The sequence below is a fragment of the Hevea brasiliensis genome, chromosome 13 (assembly GCF_030052815.1).
Source record: "Hevea brasiliensis isolate MT/VB/25A 57/8 chromosome 13, ASM3005281v1, whole genome shotgun sequence".
NCBI lineage: Eukaryota > Viridiplantae > Streptophyta > Magnoliopsida > Malpighiales > Euphorbiaceae > Hevea > Hevea brasiliensis.
Window position 1 is genome coordinate 89,458,762 of NC_079505.1, and position 25,572 is coordinate 89,484,333.

Below are 25,572 nucleotides of genomic sequence, written 5' to 3' on the forward strand. Positions count from 1 at the left end.
CATAGCTGGACTCATATCCCTTCTAAGAAAAATAAAACAATTAATCAATGCGCCACCGCCCACTGTTGTTTAAAGTGTTCTGGTTGGGGCTATCAATATTCTCCCATAAAATGAAGCTGAGTGAAACAAAAAGGAGAGAGCATAATGTGATCTGCCAATTTTAATTTTTCAGCCTCTACATACCATCTTCTTATTATATGTTCAATTTTATGAATTTCAACACACATATATAATTAGGATGCTAAAATTTTATAAGAAAAGAATGGCGTCGAAACAATCAAAACAATCAAAGAATTTTTGGTCAATAGGGTCTAATTGTTTTGGATTGTTGTGGACCCGCAAAGGAATTCTCATGTGCTTGTTGGTTAAGGTTCAGAGGCAAATTATTCCAAAAAGTGCTGTAATTAGGTCCATCATGGGCACCACCTTATGGTGCAAACAAGGCATGGCATGGTATCTCTTCACATCTATCATTTCCATAATTTATTCATCCAGGAAAGCAAATTACAAACGAATGATTATTAGGTGTATAACTTCAGAACAAGTAAATGAGAATAATTATACTACTACGGCACTGAGTTTCCCAACAAATTTTATGAAGACTTCGCATTTGTTTGTTGAAAAAACTGCAGCAGAAACTAGAATGAAGTAGCTAGCTTTGCATTCTGGTATGTTTCATGGTCATGATAATTCTTGATAGTAAGATAGGACAAAGAAGATGCAAAGCAGGACAGAAAAAGGTATTTGTACATCCCAATAGTTAATAGTGTCCAATCAATTTTCATGGGTGAACATTATTTTTAAGCTAGCAATGACCAATGCTATGGCACATATGTAATGAGTGGTGGCCTGACCAGAGGGCCGAAAAAAGGCTGTCAGGCATGTGGGAAGAAAAGAAAGAGGAAAAAGAAACAGGAGTGAAATGAACAAGAGCAAAACCTAGCGTGCAAGCAATGACCTACACATATTCTATATTCCCTCCTACCCTTTCGTCCCTCTACACTTGACAAAAGTGCAATTCTGTTTCCCATTTGCCATTTCATAACATATTAGAGTAATTTAAATTCAATATACATGCGCCCAAATTTGATCAAAACTGACTTATTATCGACCTCCAAGGGCTGCTCATTTGCCTTCTAGTCAAATATACGAAAGGCCACATACACATTCCCTCAACTACCCACACCTCTCCGTTGCTTTTATAATGATTACGAACACCTTTAACTGAGACAGTTTTTAACCACTGACATTCATTGCTCCGAAGGTTACATCAATTATTACTTCTCACATAATTGAGACAAGTTTTCCCATCCCAACATGCTGCTGCTCTCGTAGGAATTCTAAGCTATGGACATTATGACACGAGTCTACGCCTTCTTGGGATCTTTTGGGTACAACGCTTGGGAACTTCTAAGCCAAGAAACTTGTCTTATGACTACAATGATCAAAGATCAAGCTATGTACTAATGAATAATGATGAAAATTTAGCAAGTAATTTCTTTATTCCTGAGAGCTTGAAGTTTTTAGAAATATAATCATGCGATGATTTCATGGTTCTGTTTGAAACACAATTACAAAATAAAATATAAAGAAGTAAATTAGAAATTATTTAATAAAATTTTGTTGCATGATATATTAAGGAACTGAACTTAGTCTCTGCAGAGCATTTGTTTGTCCACATAAAATATAAGCACTGATGAGAACATGGCACAGGGAAGTAGAAGGGAAAATAGAAGTCTTGATATTTGTAAGAGAAGAGTAGTTCATAAACCTGAGTGGGTGGGGGAGTAACAGAATGGCATCACACTGCCCGTTCCTCTCTCACACAAACGGTCAACTTTTTTGCATTTGGATATTTCTGCTGGAATAATCTCCAGTTCTCTTTAGGATCTCATTCAAGTTTGGACCAAAACACATGCAGTTTCGGTCAAGACAGCCATTTTAGAAATGAATCAAAATATTTAAGTTTAATCTTGGGATCAATTGCGAGATTTTCCCGATGTGGAATTCAATCAAATATAAACAACTCAGATGAACAGTGTCATCGATGGATATAGCTTTCCTCTATCAATAATTTTCATATGTTTGCATCTAATACAAAGAATGCCTCCTGGTTTCAACTTCAAAGTCTGAGAGAAAAATCATCTCCAAAACTTGGAACACCAGAAATGCATTCAATTAACTCCATTTGTCTTGTTAATTGGGTTAAGCATTCATAAATCTGTATGGATCGAGAGTGCATTTTATCCATAACAATGAACTCATAAACAATGCCATTCACCTCAATTGAACTAGAACCAGGAATCTTCTCTATTCCTCTTTCCCTCATCATCTTCCTCACCTTCCCTGCCTCCTCCAACATATTGGCTTCCCTGTACATATTCACAAGCAGAACATATATTCCACTGTCACTAGGGTCTAGCTCAAGAAGCTTCAAAGCTGCTTTTTCTCCCATCAAAAGATTTCCATGGATTCGACAAGCAAAGAAAAATGCACCCCACACGACAGCATCAGCCTCTATTGGCATGCCTTTAATCAACTGTTCTGCCTCCTCCAATAGACCAGCCCTACCCAAAAGGTCGACCACACAAGAGTAGTGTTTAAGCTGTGGACACAGGTTAAATTTGGATTTCATTTGTGCAAAATACTTGCGACCCTCTTCAACTAAGCCTCCATGACAACAAGCTGATAGAACTCCAAGAAATGTGATCTCGTCTGGCATAACTCCAATATCAATCATGTTGGAGAAGTAAGATATGGCATCATGTGGTTTCCCATGAAGGGCTAAACCACAAATTATGGCTGTCCACGTTAAAGAGTTTCTTCCTGGCATATCATGAAAAACCTGAAGAGCCTTCATAATATTCCCACATTTTGCATACATATCAACTAAAGCAGTGCCTAAAACAACATCAACAGGAATATTGTACTTTTCAATATAATGATGAACCCATATTCCAATTTCAAGTGCTCCAAGCTGGGAGCATGCAGATAAGCAATGAACCATAGTCACTCCATCAGGCTTAATATTGCTAGCTTGCATTTCATGAAACAAAAACAATGCAGCCTTGCTATGCTCGGCTTTAACATAACTCCCAATAATGGCATTCCATGTCACAACATTTTTTTCCGGCATTGCACAAAAAAACTTCCTAGCTGTATCCAAAAGCCCCTGCCTTGCATACCCAACGACCATTGTAGTCCATGAGACAACTGTTTTCTCTGTCATATTATCAAATATTGCTTTTGCTGCCTCAAGATCCCTACACTTTACATACATATCCATAAGCGCATTGGCAAGAGGAATTGTTAAATTCAATCCATTTTGTTCAATATATCGATGAAATTCTCTCCCAAGTTTCAACTTCTCCAACTGTGCACAGGAGGATATAACACCAATCATTGTCACCTCATCCCAATTTACTTGCTCCTTGATCATTTCTTCATAAATACTTAAAGCTTCGTTTGCCTTCCCACTCCTAGCATACCCATTAATCAAAGAATTCCAAGAAACCAAGTTTCTTACACAACCTTCATCAAACACCTTACGTGCCAACTCCAATTCTCCCATAGAAGCCAGCATGTATATCATTGCATTATACACAAAAATATCCTTATCAAAACCTAACAGCAGTACATGCCCTCGAATTTGATGACCCAAACAGTTCAACAGTAAAATGGCACAAACTTTAAACAACAAAGGGAAAGTGTAATTATCAGGCCTAGAACCTCCACTTCTTAACATTCTTTTATACAAAAGTATTGCTTCCTTAGGGTTTTCACTCTCTAAATACCCTCTAATTGCTACATTCCAAGAAAACGTATTTGGGTTTTGTGTATTGTACAAAATTTTGGTGCAATAATCAAGATTTCTTGATTCTGATATTGCACAAAAGGCAATTAAACGACTTGAGGCGAACCCATCAGTGATGAAGCCAGTGCAGATGATTTGGGCCTGGATTTGCATCAATTGAGAGAGAGTTTTGCAGTTTTCTAGTAGAGAAAGAAGAGGGTTTGAGAGAACATAGCTGTGGGTTGTGTTCCATTTTGTGTAGTTCTCTCTGTGAGGAGAGGGAGAACGAACATGAATATTAGAACGGAGAAAAGCATCCAAACGGGATTTTGCTATCAAATGTTGAGATTTGATGCAACACACATGAGGAACTCTCATCAATTTTTGCCTCTGTAGCTTTGCATATCAGAGAAGACAATAGGCGGGAATAAGAGCGGGGCAGTGACCGAGGCTTGAAAGGCGACGTAGGGAAGGTTTTTTAATCTTCTATTTGAAAGCGAAAAAAAATTAATAAATTTCCCGCCTTCTGTCCGCGTCCCCTGGTGTACGTGGAGATAGGCAAATTCCAAAATACGCTAGCCCTTGGTTTAGATTTAGACAGAAAGAAATGAAGAAAGGAGAAAAAAATTATTTTTCTAAATTTTTTTATTTATGTTTCTCGTATATTTTAATAGTCTATTTAAATAATATAAAGTAAATTAATTTTTTTTCTTTTAATTTATCTTACTTAATTTACCTTCATTTCACATATACAGTCAATCATGCAAATAAAAAGCAAATGTAAGTGTAACACTTCTTTATTTTATAAAATTATGAGCCCTTTATAAGATAAGAAGAGTGAATTTTATATAATTATTATTAAAAATAAAAGTATATTTAATGTACTGATTAATTTCCCATGAAAAAATTTTATATTATTCATTTTATGTGAGAATATTATATAAAATAGCAATTCAATTATAATTTGACATGTAAATAATTATTGTTATTAAATTTTTTTAAAAAAATTAATTATTTAATAATTATATTAATATTCTTGTCTCCACAGTTAATTATTGACTTACTATTTTATGTAAAATATTCTATATCAAATAACTAATCTTAGAAATTTGGAACTTAAAATACAAGAATGTTAACAAGTGAAATCACTAATTAGCTCCATGCCTCCATCCTTCATGCTTAAAGCATTTATATTTAGCTTAACCATTTTTCCCCTCTATAACGTAAACACAGCCGTCAAAAGTTCACAATTACAAAAATAGCTGCATAAACATTCAAAATCAATGAAATGTTAGAGGAATGAAGTCCTGAAAACCCAAGAACATTTTAACCGCTCTAGGCTAAGTTATTTTAACGAGTAAAGAATCACCCTGAATGAATTCTTGAATCAGAACTGCAAAATTTTCATCACCATCTATGGCTAGTTAAGGTGAAGTACAGTGGCTGTTTTAATTAGGCACCACCAGAACCATACTTCTTTCCGAACACAATCATCTGAAGCTTGTCGTATCCAGCAAGAACACCAGCACCAGCAATTGCACGGAGGATGTTTGCACCAGCACCCTTGAAGAGGGATTTAGCCCCTTCATTCCTAAGGATTTGAGAGAATGCATCAAGTGAGCTATTGTACTTGACAGCTTCACCGGATGTCATCATCATTCTTCTCCGGACAGTGTCAATAGGATATGAGGCAAGACCAGCACCATTGGTGATAACCCAACCGAGGCCAAAGCTAGCAAAGAAACTATCCTGAAATCATCATAAGAGTGGGAAAGCTATTATGAGAATTCTTTTATCATACCAAAGAAAAAAAATGAAACAGTTAAAAAAGTTAAAAAAAAATGGAAAGCACAAAATAATGAACTAACCTGCAGCTTTCCTGTTAGGACTACTGGCTTCAAAGAATCATACATTCCAAAATACAGACCACGATATACAATGATGCCAACACAAGAAATGTTAAATCCACGGTAAAGACCTGCAACACCATCTGATTGCATAGTCTTCCTGTACACATCAATCAAGCCATTGAATTGCCTCTCCCCTCCCTTCTTTGCAGCCTTAGCATCATTTGCAAGGCGGGTTCTAGCATAATCCAAAGAGTAGACAAAGAGCAGGGAAGAGGCACCAGCAGCACCACCAGATGCCAAGTTACCAGCAAACCACTTCCAGTAGCCATCACGGTCCTTCCTAAAGTTGAAGAGCCTCTTAAAGTAATCTTTGAATGCAAAGTTCAAGGCCTGGAGGAGAAACCATAGATCAATAAGATAAGAAAAAAAAAAAAAAGAAAAGGAAAAAGGTATCAGTTAGGTGAAATATTTGCAATGGAAGAAATAATATGCCTGAGTGGGGAAATAACGGATGACATTGGCTGTGTTCCCTCTCCACAATGACATAATTCCCTCATCTTTCATTGTTCTGCTGAAACAATCTCCAATTCCCTTGTAGGGTTCAGAGAGTCGGCCAGCCTTGATCATCTCATCTTGGTTTTGGATCAAGAGCTTCACTCGTTCAATGGGAGCTGCAGCAGTTTTGGACACAGCTGCAGAAACTCCACCCATAAGAAAATCTATAGCAAAGCCAGCAAAACCTTTCTCTGATGGGGCTTGAACAAGCAGTGGAGAGGCTGATGCAACCAATGACAGATCTGGGGAGACTTGGCATGCCATAGTCTTAGGGTACTGAAATCCCGCATCATAGTATTTTCCATATGAAAACTGCCTCTGATGTAGAACAGGCCTTTGAAAACCCCCACACCGGCATTGAACGTCATGGGATAGGCTGGAATTGAGATGAACATGGCTAGCCACCTTTTGCACAACAGAGGGATACTGGTGCCTGTCAGCCATTTCTACTCACAATGATGAAAGCCTGCAAGCGTTGCCGATCAAATTGACAATCTGTGATAACATATTAAGAATGGATGAAAAATTTATGAAAGTGATTTGTATCATTTCTCTGTAGCACATGTAAAACACTTATGGACAAGCGTCACAAGTTTCATGCAACAAGAAAGGCATGCAATTCTAAAACAAGCAGGGGGGAAATTGACTCTCAACGGAGATGCTATGCTGTCTAGAATGGAAGTTACAGAACTAGTCTACGCACATGAGTGCCGTGTGTTATGAAGAAATGCTACTTTAAAAAAAAAAAAAAAAAAGAAAAAAACCCAAAAAAAAATCTCAACAAAATGCAACAATCCACTAGTAAAATTCATGCTTTGACCATAACTAATAAAAATTTCAATTAAGGTCCCCTGAAATCAATTACACAACTCTGGTTGATATACTACTTGCCCAAGACTCAGCACTCAGCACAGACTGCCCACACAACCCGTTGTTCAATCATGGGGTATTATGGTTAGAGGTGTGCTATATAACAAGCATATAGGGAGTAACGAGTCCTTCATCCCACAAACTTGGCTCACTTCAACTATGACTAATCTAAAAAAATTCCAGCAGCAAGACAACATTTAAACAATAGAAATGTAGGTAAAAATTAAAACTTGAGAGCAAAATCGAATTCTCAGATTGAAATCATATCATTAACAAGTACATGGCATATAAATGAACTGCGGGTGGATCAAATTTGTCCATTTTAATTAAAAAGCGCAAGCATTGATTCCAATTCTCTGCAACATTAATGCTACGACAGCACAGACAAATTGGACAACGTAAAAATGAAAGAGAAAGACAACGATTTTTGGATTCTAAGATCCAATACAAAAAAACAGAGACCTCGTTATTTTTGGTGCTTGAAAAAAGAAAGAGCAACAGATGAAAGCAGGCTATAAGAGCAACAAAAAAAGAAGAGAGATCAGAGAGAAGTAGTGAAAAGGGTTACATATAAACGAGAAATAACAAGTGTTGTGTGTTGAAGGCCAATACAAAACCCCCCGAAATAATAGCAAAAAGAAACCATCGCCAATGGACCGATGGACGCGGTGAGTGCACTAAATGAACAAATGGGAGAGAAAAAAGTAACCTTTTTTGGCCTGCGTGAACGGTGCAGAGAGAAACGAGGAGTGATGGGTTTGAACAGCCAAAGGAAGGAACAAAAGAACAAGGGAGGGAGGGAGGGACGCTTGCTGTGGTTTTGGGTACTACTCCTAAGAGCTCCAATTTGTATGGCAATTTTTTTTTTTTTTTAATCAAGAGAATTTTCTAAAGACTTATAGTTGTCCAACAAAGCAAACGGATGAATTTTAACGGAAGTTTGGATAACAGATTTTTCAACTGATAGATTTCTTTCTATATTTTTTTCTGTCCTATTTAACTTTTTTTTATTCAAAATTATCAATCACGCTTAATAAATTCAAGAGCATTAACTATTTTTTTTTTTAATTTTACTCTTTATTTTTATTAAATATAATAAATATTCATATAATAAATAATTAAATGATTTAAAAAAAAGTAATTAAGTATAATAAAAATTAATTTAATTAATTATTAATATTTTTTTATAAAAATAAATTTATTTAATTATTTTTTTAATTATCATATAAAATTTAAGTGTAATAAATAAAAATGAATAGAGTGAGTATATAAATTGTGCAATTTTCACAAAGATCTTATTTGTTTTCATTTTCTAGTTACATATTATTGATGCCTATTACTTAATTCTATATGAAATAAAATTATTTTGTTAAAAAAAGTAATTTATTTAATAATTAATTTCATGAGATTTTTATAAAATGATTTTTTAATGTGATTAATTAAAAAAATATTAACTTAATAAAAAATATTTTTAAAAAAAATACATATAATGTTTTTTAAAAAGTTTAATAGATAATATTTAATAAATTTTAAACATGATCTTATAATTTTTTTAATGAAATTAGCCTCATATAATTTATTTATTATATTTTTAAAAAATATTATATGATTTTTATTTAAAAAATTTTATTTTTTTAAGTTAAAATATTTTTTTAAATATATATCGATTTATAAAAATCTTATTACATCAATTATAGAATTTTATTAAATTATTTTATTTTTTTATAATAAAATCATATAATACCCATTACTATATACCATTATACTAAATAAATGAGGAATTATCTCTATTATCGATTTAAAATATTTAAAAATATATATTATTTATTCATAAATTAAATATAAAAACAAAAGTTAAAGGACAATCACAACATTGCATGCATATTCAAAAATTATCAATGAATTACAACAGAAGCAAAATTCTTGAAAACAAAAATAAATTTTAACCCTACAAAAGAATCACTCCAAATAATTTTTTTTTTTTTTTTTAAATCTGAAGTGCAAATTTTCATCATCATCATCATTTATATATCTATCCCAAATTGAAGACTAAGTAAGGCAGTGGGGAAGAGTGACGATCTTAATTGTTCAGGCCCCGCCAGAACCGTACTTCTTTCCTAACACAATCACCTGAAGCTTGTCATATCCAGCAAGGACACCGGCGCCGGCAACTGCACGGAGTATGTTAGCACCAGCACCCTTGAACAGAGATTTGGCTCCCTCATTCTTAAGGATCTGAGAGAATGCGTCGAATGAGTTCTTGTACTTGACAGCTTCACCCGACGTCATCATCATCCTTCTGCGCACGGTGTCCATTGGATATGAGGCAAGACTAGCACCAGTGGTGACAGCCCAACCAAGGACAAAGCTAGCCAAGAAACTATCCTGGAAACATCATCAGAAATGAAAATTATCAGAGAAAATTTCCTTAATATCACCCAAAAAAAAAATCATTAAATGATTTATTATACTAACCTGGAGCTTTCCTGTCAGGATTACTGGTTTCAAAGAATCATACATTCCAAAATACAGACCACGGTATATGATGCTGCCAACCCATGAAACGTTAAATCCACGGTAAAGTCCAGCAATACCATCTGATTGCATAGTCTTCCTGTACACATCAATCAAGCCATTGAATTGCCTCTCCCCTCCCTTGGTAGCTTTGGCATCATTTGCTAGGCGGGTTCTAGCATAATCCAAGGAATAGACAAAGAGCGAGGAAGAAGCACCAGCAGCACCGCCAGAGGCCAAGTTACCAGCAAACCACTTCCAGTAGCCATCTCGGTCCTTCTTAAAGTTGAAGAGACTCTTAAAGTAATCTTTGAATGCAAAGTTAAAGGCCTGCAGGAAGAAGAGTAATCATAGATAAGTAAAGAAGATTAGAAATGAAAGCAAATTGCAATAGAAGGAACAAGAAATTAACCTGAGTGGGGAAATAACGGATGACATTGGTTGTGTTCCCTCTCCACAATGACAGAAAACCCTCATCTTTGATTGTTCTGCTGAAACAGTCTCCAATTCCCCTGTAGGGTTCAGAGAGTCGACCAGCCTTGATCATCTCATTTTGGTTTTGGATCAAGAGCTTCACACGCTCGATGGGAGCTGCAGCAGACTTGGACACAGCTGCAGAAACTCCACCCATAACAAAATCTACAGCGAAGCTAGGAAGGCCTTTCTCTGAAGGGGCGTGGACAAGCACTGGGGAGGTTCTTGATGCAACCAATGAGAGATCACGGGTGGCTTGGAATGCCCGTGTCATTGGGTACTGCAAACCTGCATTATAGTGTTTTCCATATGCAAATTGAGCAGGCTTTTGAAAGCCCCCGTATGATCGGCATAGAACATCGTGGGATAGGCTAGAACTGAGATGGACCTGACCGGCCACTTTTTGCATGACAGATGAGTGCTGGCGTCTTTCACCCATTTTCTGCTCACAGCGATAATCCCTGCAAGTTGCCAAACAAATTCACATTAGATTATGAGAGTTGATGTAAACCTTTGTCAAGATTTTCTGTACAAATTATATATACATGAAAAATACTTGTGGAAATAATGCCTTAGTCAGTTATAAAACCCGAGACTCAGCAGTCACTTAGTTCGATCTTTACCTTATTTGGCCAGTGTACGTGATGCAGAGAAACCAGGGATCAGAGGGAGTCTTATGCTCTCGATTGTTAAAAACTGAAGAAAGTATGTGTTTTTTGTGGGGTTTGGAAGGGATGGCTAAGATTTTATTTAGTGGCAGGAGTGGCGGCGTATGGACTTTTTTAAATATATTACTAGGAACATAGGGAAATGAGGTTTGATTGGGGATGGACTTTTGAAATTTCTTTTCTGACTGGTTGTTCCCAAAATTTTTGACAATCAGATTATATATTTGGTTTTTAGTTTCAAAAGTATTTAGAAATAACTTTAATACTATTGAACTAGAAAACTCGTTAGGCTTTAGCTTTGCCTCGTACGAAATCTTGAAACAGGCTGGAAATGGATTGCACAACTTCTTTAATTCCCTCAGCTTATTCGTTCCTGCTTGATCAATATTGTTTTACAAGGTTTGAAGGTGGATGCGGATCCATAAACTAGGTGCAAGTGCAACGATGACAAAACTCAACTGTTAATTAAACCTTTCTTTTTTAAAAAGAGGGTCTTTTACATTAAAAAAAAAAACCAAAAAAGAAATGAAATCATAAAAGAAGGCTTTTTTATTTAAGTTGTCTGCTTCCCAGAAGAAAACGTGATGTTTTGAAACAACTTGCTGAAAAGAAATTCAAAATTCATGAACGATTCAACCATCTATCTTCTCCATTTTCACATTGAATGGGTCAGCTTAAATTATAGGTATTATTTGAAGGGGGAAGAAAAAAAAGAAGAATCTTCAATTTCAAACGGTATCGAGGGAGAAAAAGGAAACAAAGAAAACCAATAATTTTCTGATCATAGAAAAAGTGATTTGGTATTTGATACATTCAACAAAAGTGGCATCTTATTCTTGAGAATTCATAATGAATTTTCTTCTTCGGTTTCAAAAAAGATTTAGAACAACTAATGATATACTGGAACACAAATGCATGACTTTTCCTCCCGTTACTGGGGAAGAAAAAATGTTATGAAGGTATTATCCAATATCCATGTTGCTTCCGGACAAGAAATGTATATTCAGCCAACCCAAAAGTCAAAACCAACTTCAAATTGCCCATGCATTCAAACAAATCATACAGCAAAAAACGTCAGGATACAAATCACTCCCCTAAGGGAACGTGTTTCAAAACATATGTACTTAATTGACCAAAATCTCATCTACAGAATAAAATTGCTAGCAAGCAAAATCTACCAGACTCCCACAACATAAATGACTGTACTATCCCCCGGTGTGGTAAACAAATGATGCATAAGCCTCTCAATTATTCAAAGTTCCCAGGTGCATTCACACCCCACAGGCCTCTGGCTTACACGGAAGAAAAAAAAATAAAAAAAAAAAAAAAAAATAAAGAGGAAGAAGAAGCAAAATGCTCAAAAAAAATATATATCAGACATTCCTAATGTCAATCTAAAGCGATACACGTGGTGCACAAGGCTAGATACTCCATTTACATAACGCTAGAAAAGTTCCGTTGGGGACAATCATACAAGAGAGCAGGAGTGGATTGACAAGTCTTTAAACTTTGAAGGATCTATTGATGCCTGTCCAGATCAATTTGACCTCTTCCTTGCGTTCTGTCAATACCAAGGGAAGTGAGGTCTCGAGATGTTTCTGAGCTCCTGAAATCCATTTCCAGTTGCTTCTGCCTCAGTTGCAATATGCTTTGCTCATTCTCTAGTCTCATCCTCTCATTTTCCAGCCTTAATCTATCAAACTCCCTATCTTTCTTGCTGCAATATCTCAACCACTTGAAGCGCCGTTTCTCAAGCTCACCTGCTTGAGCCTGGATGCTGACCCTCTGCTCAAGGAGCTGCAACTTCTGTTTCTTAATCCACTCCTTTTTCTCCCACAATGACACCATAGGATCTTGAAGAATCCCAGACATTTCGACCTCAAAGCCATTGCACCAACCTGATTGAGCCCAAAGATGGTCATCCTCTTCATTTACTTTATTCTTCTCATACTTGCCCATCCTCTCCCCATCCTCATAAGCATTAAGGTCACTTTCATTATCTGATTCATCATCATCACTATCATCATGTCCCCCAGCTTCCTCTTCCTCTGAGCCATTATTGTCTCTTGAGCACCTTTCAAGGGGTAGTGAACAGCCCTGTAGGTCAATATCTTGGCAGTCGGGTATCCTCTGTCCATTATGGTAAGCACACATTTCCCTATAAAACAAATGTTTTGAACTCAATATCTTCCTAACATCATCCTTTGATTTAGCTGAAAGATGAGGCATTGAGTCCATAAGAGCAGGTTTCTCTACCACTCTACAACTGGTTCCCCTTCCAAGAATATCATTCAACCTCTTGTACCGCTTATTCAAATCATTAAACTTATCTTCACATTGTTGTGGTGAAACATGACAGCCCTTACTGATCATTATCTTTGACACCGATTTCCACTTACCTTTCTTCTGCAGAATCCCAGATTTCCTCTTAAGCCCCTCAACACCCTCAAATGCACCATCATCACCCACATAAGCGACTACTGCTATAAGAAGCCTAACCACATTATCCGTCCATTTCATTCGCTGCCATGGGGATCCCTTTTTACCCTTAGCTCCACTGGTGTTCTCACCATTCCCATCTTCTGTAAAGCTTGGTTCATCATCCTCACTCACACTGCCATTATTTGTGGCATTAAAAGGGCTAACAGCTTTCCCTTTACTGAAAACTGCTGAATATCCTTTTGGGATTGAGCCTTTCACTTCCATTAGCCCAATGGTTTGATGATCATTCTCATGGCCACCTACTAAATTCATATGATTTTGATGGGCTAACGAAGGAAGACCCAATTGGGTCTGCTGTTGTCGATGAATTGGTGACTCGAGGTTTAATAATCCACCTGTTGGATGGGACAGAAAACGCCCTCCCAAACCTGAAGTATCCATATGTCAACAAACTGAATCCCAAAATTCCAAAACGCTAATGATGTTCAGTGGCTGAGAAAAGAAGGAATAGGAAACAATATAAAATCTCAAATTTCACATATGCCAATATTTAAGAAAGCAGCAAAACCACTTAACTAAGCCTAATGTAAGCACTTGGCTCACCGCTCACCCAAGTTGATATCTCCAAAATTAGAAACTAAAACACAAAAGAGCATAAAACCCCAACATTCCACCTCCTTCCAATTTCCACCATTTCCTTGGCAATTACAGAAGAGGGTAAAAATAAAATCAAAATCCCACAAAAATCCTACAAACCCAATACATATTATACCAAGTCCTAACCGGCCAAAAGCATATCTGGAACTTAATTTCTCATGATTCTCACAAACCCAAAACTTGGAAACTGAATAAACACAATGAAAGAGACTCTTGATAAGTGAAGTTAAAACAAAATTCCCAACAAGACCCAGTAATCTAGACCAGTGTTTCACAAATTCTTGGAAATGAATACCGAAACTTGCTCAGGAAATCAGACAAGGATTGATCAACGCGATGAACCAAAGCTAAAAATAGTAAAATCATAAAAGAAAAGCTATTTCAAGCTTACCTTTTAATGATCCACAGAGGAGATTTTCACTGTATGCGTGAGAAAGTTACAACTACAGACTGTTTTCGCTGAAAAGAAATAATTTCAAGGAGAAATGTTGAAGACAAAAGGAGTAGAGGCTTCGGTGAAAATGCCAAATATATAATTGTAAATTATTTTTAAGCAATATATTTAAAATAGTTTTTTTATTATAACTCAAGATGAACAAGGCTAGATTGGGCAGATAAACTTGGCCCAAACATCCGGGCCAGGCTCAGGCCTAGGTTATAAGAATTCTATGGGCTCCAAGATGATCGCCGAAACAACACGCTCAGATCATTCCCAGCTAACCCGTCATTTCGCAATAACCGGCCGGATGTTGGAAAAATAATTAAACTTTATTTTAAGATAATATTATTAATAATTGGAAAAATGCCAACCAACTATATTGTTTATTGAAGAGAATACTGGATTATTAAGCTCCTGAATAATCAGCTTACTTAACATTGGAAATTGCAAAATGTTTTCCCTGGACATTGGAAATTGCAAAATGTTTTCCCTGGTTCAACAAAATAATTTTGTTTTCTATGTTCCTGAAAATCCAAGGGGTTTCCTCCAGCCACCTTGTTGAAATTGCATGTGCTAATCGGAGTGCTAAAGCCTTGAGGCAAATATGCTTTGGTTATCATAGCAAAAAGGACATTAATTTCCTTTTCCTTACCTGCCTGATTGGATCTGATTCCCGGGAAACTTTAGTGAATATATGCTGTTCTGCTTGTCCTCTCATTTCTAGTTTGCCTGGTGGCCCTGTGTGGGTAACTTCTCTCCTCATGAAGCATTTGTCATTGGTGCAGTGGGCTCTGGTAAAATTTCTTTCCCTGTAGTAAGTGATTGCAACCTTTGTTTTATTTCCTTCCATGAAACTGGTATCATAGACTTATGGTATTGTTGGTTATTTTTCTTTTCCTCCCTGTGATTTGTTTGATGACCTGCAACATTTTCTTGCAATTGCCTCTGTATATAAAATGTTTTATGGACAATTATTATTGCTGGGCATCATCACTTAAAAATGCTCTCCTCCTGATGAGTTGCATATTTCATCTGATAATACGATAGTTTTGTTCCCATCCTCTGGGCCTTTTCATTATTCTTTATTAGGTGATCCTGCCGGTGCAAGGCTGAAACCTGGAAGTGGGTATGGATATGGCTTTGGCATCCGAGTGGACTGAACTCTCCTTTAAGCCCTCTGCATCTTGCATCACAGGATTTTCAGTTGGGTATTATTCCCCCTTTATCTTTCATGTCTCGACACAAACAAGACTTGCCTGTTATGAGCTACCAATTTTTCTGACGGAATGTGTGCTTGAGTATTTATTTATTTGATGATGGTGATAACTTTGCCCTCGTTCAAATTCAAACTGATAGGTTTGGTTGCAAAGTTGAGTAGAAAGAAGAAATAAATGAAGTTTTAATAGCTTGGTGGGGTCATGGAAAAGTGAAATAATCTCTGAGTTAAAATAATTTCCAATGGAAAGATTTATTGCTTTGATTGGGATCAATTATTTTATGGAGAGTTGGTTTGGTATGGCTGAGAGTGACGAACTCAAGATGTAAAAAAGACCAGAGAAAGGGACAAACGAAAGCGAGAGACGTCATGTCACATGTGAATAGCCAACTACTAATCAATCAAAGCACTTGAAACTGCATTTCTCTGCAATTCCATTCTTTTTTCCCCCTTTCTGACATTCACACGCGTCTGCTTTCAGGCTCCTACCCACTCTGTCAATCTCTTTTTTTCTTTTCCTCTGAATTTTAATTGATTATGAGACATTATCCATCAAAATTAATTCAAAATTTTATTTTTATATTCAATTTTAGTAAAGGGATTAAGGGCTGATTGTTCTGGTCTTGAACTAAGATTGGATAACCATAAAAAAAAAAAAACCATAAAATAATGATGATTTTGAGAAAATAGCGGCAGATGCCTGAAAATCTCGTAACAAGACAGGGACAAGTAGCTTCGAGCAACTGACAGCATGCACTCGTGTTTGTCTTGGGCATTTCGACGGTGCATCCAAAAAATCTTATACAGGTCTTTCAAAATACTACAATTTTTTTTTATTCAACTCCAAAATTAATATTGAAAAACAATAATTAGTAGCGTTAATGCTATGAAATTTTAATTCTAATTGAATTTTGAATATATTTTGTATATAAAAGATAAAATAATAATAATAATAATAATTAGAGAGTGCATGGTGGTCGGGAAGCCAAAGCCATTAAGCGTCGATCCTTCAGTAATGTCTCCTGCTAATGTTCTCTATGCATTGAAACTATGCGTGATTTGGTAACTTCCAAATCAATGCTTAAACATTGCTCCAATCCCCAAAGATTGAAAGATAACCTCCATCTTCTTTTTCTTTTTTCTTTTTTTTTTTTAATTTGGACTTTTTGAGAGGTTTAATACTAATATTATATCTAGAGATGAGAAATACCATATTGTTTCAGTCTATTAAAATTAATGAAAAATGAGATAATAAAAAAACAAATTGAACTCTAGCAAATTAAAAGTTGTAGAATACTAGCTAATTGCCTAAAACATGTAATAACCCTAGTTTGGTTTAAAATATCATACTTTCTGGAAGATATATTTATTAGAAAGTATATTTTTAAGGAATTAATTTTTTAAAAATATGATATAATATACGTATTAATTTCTTAGAAAATAGTTTGTTTCTAAACTATAAAAGATAATAATACTCATAAAATAATTTAAAATGTAAGGAATAGAAGGATAAATTAATAAACTATATTATACTGACTAGGAAAGTGTAACTTATCAAGTTTCATCTAGTTTAGTTACTTCCCTTACATAAGGAAAATAAAATGCATAACTTTCTGAAAAATTAGTTTGATAATACAAATCAAATAAACCCATTTTCTATATTTCTAAGCAAGTTTCACTTTCTTTATCTATTTGTACCAACCAAACCAACCAAGTCCATAGATCTAGTTTGACTGTGAAATGTTTTAATGGTAATATATATATATATGGACAAAGTTAGCTTTTACTCTTGCGGATGTTTGAATTTATGAAGATGACAAACCGGTTTATCTGATATACTTACAATCTCATAAATGAATGCCACAACACTCCATTTTGTCCCTATGCTACCTTTTTTTTTTTCATCTACTGTAGAATTATTTTCGAATTTATTATAGTATTTAAAAATTAAAAAAAAAAGTGCATTTTCTCATACTGATATAATGAAAAATTTTAGTTGAGAAAGATTGAAGATACAAATATATAAAATTATATATTTAATAAATATATTCTATTATACATCTCGTGTTTTAATTCAATAATAATCCTACAATACATTTTATATCTTGAATTTATATAAATTGAATTGAGATAAGAAAAACCTTAATATTATATATTTGATATAAATTAGAATTAATTCTGGATGATATAAAAAAGTGGACACTCATATTCTTATGGATTAAACTAATCCATTTAGGTTTTCTTATCGTAGTTTAATTTACCTATATATATATATTATCCTCCCAAATTTTAACTGAAATTAAAAATTGAGTCTTTTACTATATATTTGGTCTCTGATAGGGTGTTATTAAAGGGCAGTCGTTTCTTCCGCATTTGGTACTATTCACTTCTTCATGGGTCGTGGTGGAACACGAAATCCCTCTCTCTCTCATGGATGAAGCGGGTACAGATTACTACCGAGAACTGGCGGCATTGGGTATCAAAATGGCAGGGATAGAGATAGGGTATGAATTGAAGGCGACTGGGGAGCAGCAAGATATATGCAACTACTGATGTTACTATGTAAAATTTAATCTCATCTGCTTCCTGCACTCTTCTATTCACTTGCAATAACTCCAAAGAACGAAACAGCTGTATAATTAATAGCTATAGAAAGGAGAAACAGTGAATGTATAGTTTTGCTTTTTCCTTTATCATCTTGGCCCACGTCTAGAGATGCAATCACTTAAACCAAAATGATCACCATTCACATGCATATAAAGATTAATTTGTTAGTTAAACAATTTAAAAGGAAGAAGCTTTGGATATATTTTTGCTAAGCAGAGTAACAGTGTTGGTCAATATGGTAGGTGAAGCTTGCTGTAACATTTCAAGCATAAATGGAGCTGAGGTGCAGCAGTGAGAGAGAGAGAGAGAGAGAGAGAGGTGTGGGTGTGTGCATGTAACTGCAGCTTAAATAAACAGTAAGGATTGCTGGAACAGCTGTTCCCTCGGACGGTAATGAGCCAAGCCGACAAGGGCGCAACCACCAAAGCAGGTGCTGGGTTGGGTTTATACTATTTGTTTCCCAAGGAAATTGAAGGAAAAACGAAAGAGCCTCTGCATACAAAGGTTCAGTTTCTCTTCCCTCGTTAGGATTGGAATTACGAGAGATAAGCCTCCAACCCTAAATTACAGATTCTTGTCTTTGCCTTATTTTCTTCCATAACGTTACAAAAGAGAGGTGGGTCTATGAGCAAAGCTATCCTCTTTGCACGAATAGTGAGAGAAATACGAGAGAGTGGGAGAGATACAGAGAGTGAGTGAGAGAGAAGGGAATGCATTAATAAGATAAAGTAGTAATTAATGAACAATGTTCAATTAATTAAAATATTATTTTTTATTTATTTAAATCTCTTTATTCATGTGATTCCGATTAAATTATACCAACAATAATTTTTATTATTTTATTAGATATTAAATTTTCTTCCAAGATATTTTTTTTAATCGGATATATCTGATTTTTTTATTGTTTTTTTTTTTCCTTAATGCAATCTTTTCACACAGTATTCAATAAGTTGCCTTGTTCTTTCAAGTCCCAAGATTATCTTCTCCTCCACTTTCTCACCCCAACCCCCTGTGTTTCTTCTCTCTGCTTTAGCATATTTTCTCCATTGTTTAGTCACACGTCACAAGTGATATCTTGCCCCTCCTTTTTTGAGGCTCAGTTCATAATTACTGTTGAGAGAAAAAAAAGTTGAAAAATTAAAATTTTTAATTTTAAAATATATAAAATTAAAATTTAAAAGCTTTCAATAAAAATTTTTAAAATTATATTTTTAATAATAATTCAAAACAAATTCTAAATTGGATTCACTTTATTAGAAAATTATGACATACAAAGTACATAAAATATACTCTGTAAATATATATTTTATGAGAGAAAAAAAATATTCCCTCCAAAAACACACTATGATCTCCACACTTTATCAACTTTGATCTTGTTCATTTTCCTTTATACCCTTCACCATTTCACTTCTTTTAATTTGGTTATCTTGTTCGGACTCCACCATATAACCTTTTCATCATTTTAATTTTTGTCTTCCTCCTCTATCTCTCTCTCTGCCCAACTATTCTCTCCTCCAAATCCCAATCATGGCTGATCCCTACTCCAATTACTTCAATGGATCGTATAACCTAAATCATCTTCACCACTTGTCTTCCACCGCATCTTCTTCCAATCCATCTTTATATGCATCCTCTGGCTGCAATATGCTCTCAGACAACATCATCAATAACAGCAACCACTCTTTCATTCACTACCAAAATTCCTCATCACCTCCCTCTCCTCCTGTCAAAGAAGCTCTTCCACTCCTCAGTTTATGCCCAACAAGGCATGACGACCAGCAAGAATCCTCGTGTAGTGCCACGGAAGAAGACAAGAACAAAGACAAAGAAGGAAGCCTCTTTGATGATGAAGCTATGATTGTGGCTTTGCATTTAGGTCTTCCTAGTCCTACCTCTGCTGATTTGATCTCAAGCCTATCCTCCGCGGAGATCTGTTCAGACAAAGAAGTTACTGTTGCTTCTGGGTATCAGACAACAAGTCTTAACAAGGGTCAGTATTGGATCCCTACCCCTGCTCAGATTCTGATTGGTCCTACACAATTTTCATGTCCTCTTTGTTTCAAGGCTTTCAACAGATACAATAACATGCAGGTATGTTTCTTGAAACGACCCATGATTCAAGAAAAGCTTGCCTTTCCGATCCTCTCCTATCCTTTTCTGTGTTTCTCCTTTTGATTTTGCCGGAAAAAAAAAAAAAAAGACTAAACAAAACCATCACCAAACCATCCTTAACAACCACCCCCACACCACCCCCCCCCCCCCCCTCCCTAAATTCCTATTTGTGCTTGCACACTTCTTTTCTGGCTGGATCAATTTCAACCTTTCACTTTTATTCTAAGCTGGACTCTTGAGAAGGGAGAGCAATATGGGTCCTTAGGCTAGGGTTTTCCTTTTTCTTTTTCTCTACTTTAAGACATATCTTTCCTTTATTTAACTCTTTAATTTATATTTTTTTCTTCTCCTAATTAATCATCTCCAACCCACCTTCCTCCTCTCCTTTTTGCATGATTTGTGGGCTTTGGGATTTTAAAAAATACGAAAAAAAACTACCTGCTGGTCCATTTGAGAATAATAAGATCAGTAACTCTCTTTATGTGATAGAACTACTCAGACACTATGCTTTTTGTACCTTGAACTTTGCATTCTCTATACATTGGCAACTGTGCCAAATTAACAGATGAAATCCCAGTTCTTCCACCTTTCATGGGATGTTCTTCACCTAATTAAAGCCCTAGGGTAAATTTTCTGTCCGAACACTTGAACCACCTCGCGTTTAAAAAAACCCCACACGTAAATTTTTGCTTCATCTTTGAATCTCTGGATATGCATGTCCCTTTACTCCCAAATCTATAACCAACTCCTAATTAAGTAAACAATTTTCTTGTTCCAGCACCTCCTTTGTCTTCTCACATTAGCCCTACATATATATATAAGCAGAGAGAAGCATATCAATATTCCATATGTAACTTCACTACATTTTCTGAAAGCAAACCCTTCTTTCTCCATTTCTTCATTTAGTTACATATTGATCCTTGATTTGGAAATTTTTTTCAATTGATATATATATATATATATATATATATATATATATATATAGGTTTTGCATGCATTGTACTAAGCCCTTACTTCCTTGCAAGACTACAAGGAAGCACCAATGGATAATATTCATTCTCTAGATATAAATATATTCCACGTATAATATTTTATTGACTGTGCAAAGATATCTAATGCATGTAGGACAGGACCTAGTTTTTTCAATGGATGCTCTTCCCTTTTCTTTCTTTATTTTCAAAGGTCTAGATTTGTTTAGTGCCTTTATTTATATTCTTAACCATTATTATTTTATATATATATGTGAGCATCGATTGAACGTGTAGATGCACATGTGGGGGCATGGATCTCAGTATAGGAAAGGGCCAGAGTCTCTAAGAGGAACACAGCCAACTGCAATGCTTAGGCTCCCTTGCTATTGCTGTGCACCAGGATGCAGGAACAACATTGATCATCCAAGATCAAAACCTCTAAAAGATTTTAGAACCCTTCAAACCCATTACAAAAGAAAGCATGGAATCAAGCCTTTCACGTGCAGAAAATGTGGTAAGGCTTTTGCGGTTAGAGGTGATTGGAGAACCCATGAGAAGAACTGCGGAAAGCTTTGGTATTGCACTTGTGGGTCTGATTTCAAGCACAAAAGGTCTCTCAAGGATCATATCAAGTCATTCGGGCATGGCCATGCAGCTTGCGGTATTGACTCTTTTGATGAAGAAGAAGAACCAGCCTCTGAAATTGAGCAAGACAATGAATAATCTACTCAGTGAGAGATGAAATGTCTCGAAAACTAAGACCATATTTTGAGTTTGATATTGTTTTACACAACAGTAGCCTCTTGAAGTAAGAACCTATTAAGCTTTTGAGTTTCTCCCTTCTAATTATATAGTAGGCCAAGTTTTTTCTTTCTTTTTAATTAGGCCAAGTTTTATCTTCTTTTCCTTTGGTTAAATTGGACCAAATTTCTGTAACTGCATTTTAATTTAATTACTCCCCTTCCATCTATCTCATTTATAGTTATGTTTATGCTCGTATGTGTAAATTATATTATGCTTAAAAAAGAAATGGGAAATAATAAAACTTACATATTTGCGAGCTAATTATTATTACTAGATAGAAAGTTGAGATTTTTTTTATTAATGGCAAAGGCACAAAAAAAGTGCTTTAACTTATCTCAATTAGTTAATTAAACCCCTAAATCAGATTTACATTTATTAAGATGAATTTATAAAGATTTAAATTATTAAAATTGAAATAAATTAAATTAAATTTGGGTTCATGTGACAAATAACTCATTTAACAATGTTAATTCAAAAGCCAGAGCAAAAGAAAAGGAAAAAAAAATGCAAAATTCATAGAGAAAACCCAGTTCCCTCTGGGAGGCTTGTTTCTTTTTCCATAGAAAATAGTGTCTGGTGTAGTCAATAAATTTTTTTTTTCTTTCATTTTCTTCATCTCCCAAACAAGATAAGAATACATTATTTCCATTAGTTTCTTTTCTCTCCTTTAACTCCTCCTGTTTTTCGCCCTACCCAAACATAGTATTAGGGTTCATATGCGACTTCTGGAAATTGAAAAAAATACTGCTTGATTACTGCCCAGCTATCGATTGCAAGCAGTTACATGGTTGGATTTCATTTTTGCTTTACTCATCTAAATCTCTTATTATTTTTCCTTGTGATATTCAACCCTTAAGGATCATGCTCTACAAAATTCTTCAATTTCAAGATATGCTCTTTCGTCTTTTAGGGTTTTTATTTAACTCCATTAAATGCATCACTTTCTTTCATATATTTGTGTACTTTTGATAAATTCACTTACCTAAATGCCTCATGGCGTAACAATCGACAAAGTCCCTATTCGATTGTACAACGCGCACATTAATGTAAATTGGATGCTGATGGCGCGTACCTAGTTCCCTCAACATAATCGTTGGGAGAGTGTGTATATATATATATATATATATATATATTCAATAATTCATTCATGTCTTTATCATTAATTATCAAGAGAATGCATGACATGATAAGACAAGATACATTAATGTACACGTTTGTACAATCGAATAGCGTTATCACTTACTCACAAACCCCATCTTCTTTCTGCTGAGCTAGCCAAAGAGGCACAGAAAATTAATTAAGAAATAAGAAGAAGATGGGACGAAGCAGATAGAGGGAAAAAAGAAAGTTTCTACTTTGGAGGCTATAGTAAATGTGTGGAAATTTATTACCATGTGGGTGTTATCGACCTTTTCTCTTCAATAATTCCTTTTGTAAGAATGTAGGATCCATATAGCAAATGGGCATTGAAGGATCTAGGTGATTGTATCCTCTGATAGATTTTAGATAAAAAAGAATAAGTGCATTAAGTATGTGGAAAATGCAGTGAGATGTGCTTTTCAATCCTGTAAAAACTATTATGTATCAGCTTTTTTCGTTTGCATATGATATCATTTCCCTCTGGTTTGTGGTGGAGAAGATTTTCAATGATGGACAGAACACATGCTATGTTAAGATTCACAATAAAAAAAAAAAAGAAAATCAAATCAAATGATTAGCTACCTACAGAGAGAGATCGATCAATGTTAATATGTAATAGAGTACACATTTTTTGTGAGATTATATGCAAGCTGGGGCTAGGCTACAAAGAATAGAAGGGAATTGGATCTTGTTGGCAGCTTTGGTAACAATTGTTAAGAGCAGAGAGGAAAGGAGGAAGCAGTCAAAGGCTCCTGATATGTCATTTCGCGTTACTATAGAGTCAGAGTTTATGTACTGCTAGTTTGGTTGAGTACCTGTCCCATATGAGCCCAAACAACACAACCTGGGCTCCACCTCTCTCATCATTTTTTATATACTGAGCAGCTCAGCTAAAGTATTCGCAGTCTATGAGTAGTTATCAGTGTTTCAGATTGATAGATTTAACACAATATGAGTGATGATTGAGATAACTGTGTGATTCTTTTCTTGTTTTCTTTGTTATCCAGTGATCTGTCACAGCAATTCATCATTTTCTACACTAATCAACCACTAACTTGTCATTTAAACAATTTACAACTTCCATTTTTTTCCAAAAAGATATAGATAATTATATTCCATGAACAAATGAAAATATTCAACTTAAAAATTGATGTTGTTTGAGGAATATATAGAATGTAAAACAGGTTGCACTTGAGGAACATATATATGGTAGAGAATCTTGTCACCGGAACGAAAGCTATTTCCTTTCAAAGAATCCCACAAGGAATAGGAAACGCAATCTTGCACCATGATCGCCTTTTCAAAAAAAATTAATGAGAAAGTCATCAAGATTTTGTTATCTGTAATATAATAATATTTACAAAAATAAAAAAGAATAGTTTTTGGCCATTTTTAAGGTGATGATGTCTTCGATTCGAGTTTTAATCAGAAATAATTATTTCAGAAAAAAATATTTAAAAGAAGATGATTGAGTATTATAAAAAGGGACTAATAGATGAGTTTTAACTTAATAGTATTGAAATTGTTTAGAATAATTGAAAGCAATAAAAAAAAAAGTAAGATTTTTAGAGTAGGACTTTTAAATAGTTGCACATTGCACTTGGGTTAGCCTGAAAATTCAAGTTTTATACTTCAATATGAACAAAGTTAAAGAATGTAATTTAATTTGCAGAGTCATAGCATGTATATGTTTCAGTTCAAACAAATATATATGTAACATTCTGATAAAAAAAATATATATATGTAACATTTTCCTTTACAAATAAAAACATTTATCCATGCATATCATGGATTCTTTCTTTAATTTGTTCAGTTTCTATCATTAGTTTTTCAAAATCATGGGGTTGTATTAGGATTAGAGAGTAGATTTCAATCAAAATATAATGTGATATTGATCTGTAAGTTGCTCCTCATCCCAACAAAGCTTTGAATTAAACAATCTTTCCTAATCCGTTCATTCTCCTTTTGTTGATGAAATACTTCCCTTCTCTTTTGCTTTTAATGTAGGTCTCTTTTTTTCTCCCTCCACCATTGCTTTTTTCTCCCATTCCACTTTGACAAATCCAATCAAAAGCCCACTTTTTTCTTACATGCATGAATGAAAGATAGGACTGGACAGCAGTGGACACCTTTAATCCCATGAATCTCTTGATGAGATCTTTGTTTCCCATATGACTTTTTTGAAAATTTTCATTTCCCAGAGCCTGCAGTAATCATAGTCTCAAATTGTGAATCAAAGAAAAAGCAAAAGGGATCAAAGAAAAAGAGTTGATGGGTGAAATTCAACTCCTCGTTCTCCCCTTTCCCCAAGAAAAACACTCTCAATCAAGTGACAATTCAACAGAAATCTCAAATCTCATATAAGGTTAAAATTCCTAAACCTCTGTTATACAGAGTTTAAAAGGTTTTTACACTACATGCCATAGCATGTTGGAGACAAAAATTATTGCCCATGTCTGC

At 35.0% G+C, this 25,572-nt stretch overlaps 5 protein-coding genes across 8 annotated transcripts; 1 reads left to right on the forward strand and 4 right to left on the reverse strand.

The window, feature by feature from the left end:
• Positions 1 to 2,019: 2,019 nt before the first annotated feature.
• Positions 2,020 to 4,326, reverse strand: LOC110633802 (pentatricopeptide repeat-containing protein At2g22410, mitochondrial). The gene has a single exon (XM_021782571.2). The coding sequence runs from the start codon at positions 4,169 to 4,171 to the stop codon at positions 2,123 to 2,125; it is 2,049 nt and encodes a 682-aa protein (XP_021638263.2). The 5' UTR covers positions 4,172 to 4,326; the 3' UTR covers positions 2,020 to 2,122.
• A 577-nt stretch (positions 4,327 to 4,903) lies between these two features.
• On the reverse strand, positions 4,904 to 7,899 carry LOC110633832 (ADP,ATP carrier protein 1, mitochondrial-like). Of its 4 annotated transcripts, none has more exons than XM_058132818.1 (4): positions 7,778 to 7,899; positions 6,136 to 6,664; positions 5,662 to 6,033; positions 4,904 to 5,542 (listed from the first exon to the last, which is right to left on the reverse strand). In XM_058132818.1, exons 2-4 carry the CDS (start codon positions 6,640 to 6,642, stop codon positions 5,246 to 5,248), a joined length of 1,176 nt encoding a protein of 391 aa, XP_057988801.1. In that variant the 5' UTR covers positions 6,643 to 6,664; positions 7,778 to 7,899; the 3' UTR covers positions 4,904 to 5,245. The 4 variants fall into 4 exon arrangements, with proteins under 4 accessions (XP_057988801.1, XP_057988802.1, XP_021638310.1 ...); XM_058132819.1 differs by having other exon boundaries at positions 6,136 to 6,693; positions 7,778 to 7,885; XM_021782618.2 differs by lacking the exon at positions 7,778 to 7,899 and adding an exon at positions 7,531 to 7,758.
• Positions 7,900 to 8,911: 1,012 nt separating this feature from the next.
• On the reverse strand, positions 8,912 to 11,165 carry LOC110633834 (ADP,ATP carrier protein, mitochondrial). Its single transcript, XM_021782623.2, has 4 exons — positions 10,680 to 11,165; positions 9,995 to 10,517; positions 9,544 to 9,912; positions 8,912 to 9,453 (listed from the first exon to the last, which is right to left on the reverse strand). The coding sequence occupies exons 2-4, from the start codon at positions 10,493 to 10,495 to the stop codon at positions 9,157 to 9,159; spliced, it is 1,167 nt and encodes a 388-aa protein (XP_021638315.2). The 5' UTR covers positions 10,496 to 10,517; positions 10,680 to 11,165; the 3' UTR covers positions 8,912 to 9,156.
• A 904-nt stretch (positions 11,166 to 12,069) lies between these two features.
• On the reverse strand, positions 12,070 to 14,353 carry LOC110633833 (uncharacterized). The gene has a single exon (XM_058132821.1). The coding sequence runs from the start codon at positions 13,605 to 13,607 to the stop codon at positions 12,243 to 12,245; it is 1,365 nt and encodes a 454-aa protein (XP_057988804.1). The 5' UTR covers positions 13,608 to 14,353; the 3' UTR covers positions 12,070 to 12,242.
• Positions 14,354 to 19,453: 5,100 nt separating this feature from the next.
• LOC110633835 (zinc finger protein WIP2) lies at positions 19,454 to 22,159 on the forward strand. The gene is made up of 2 exons (XM_021782624.2): positions 19,454 to 20,176; positions 21,463 to 22,159. Exons 1-2 carry the CDS (start codon positions 19,613 to 19,615, stop codon positions 21,889 to 21,891), a joined length of 993 nt encoding a protein of 330 aa, XP_021638316.2. The 5' UTR covers positions 19,454 to 19,612; the 3' UTR covers positions 21,892 to 22,159.
• The last annotated feature ends 3,413 nt before the right edge of the window (positions 22,160 to 25,572 follow it).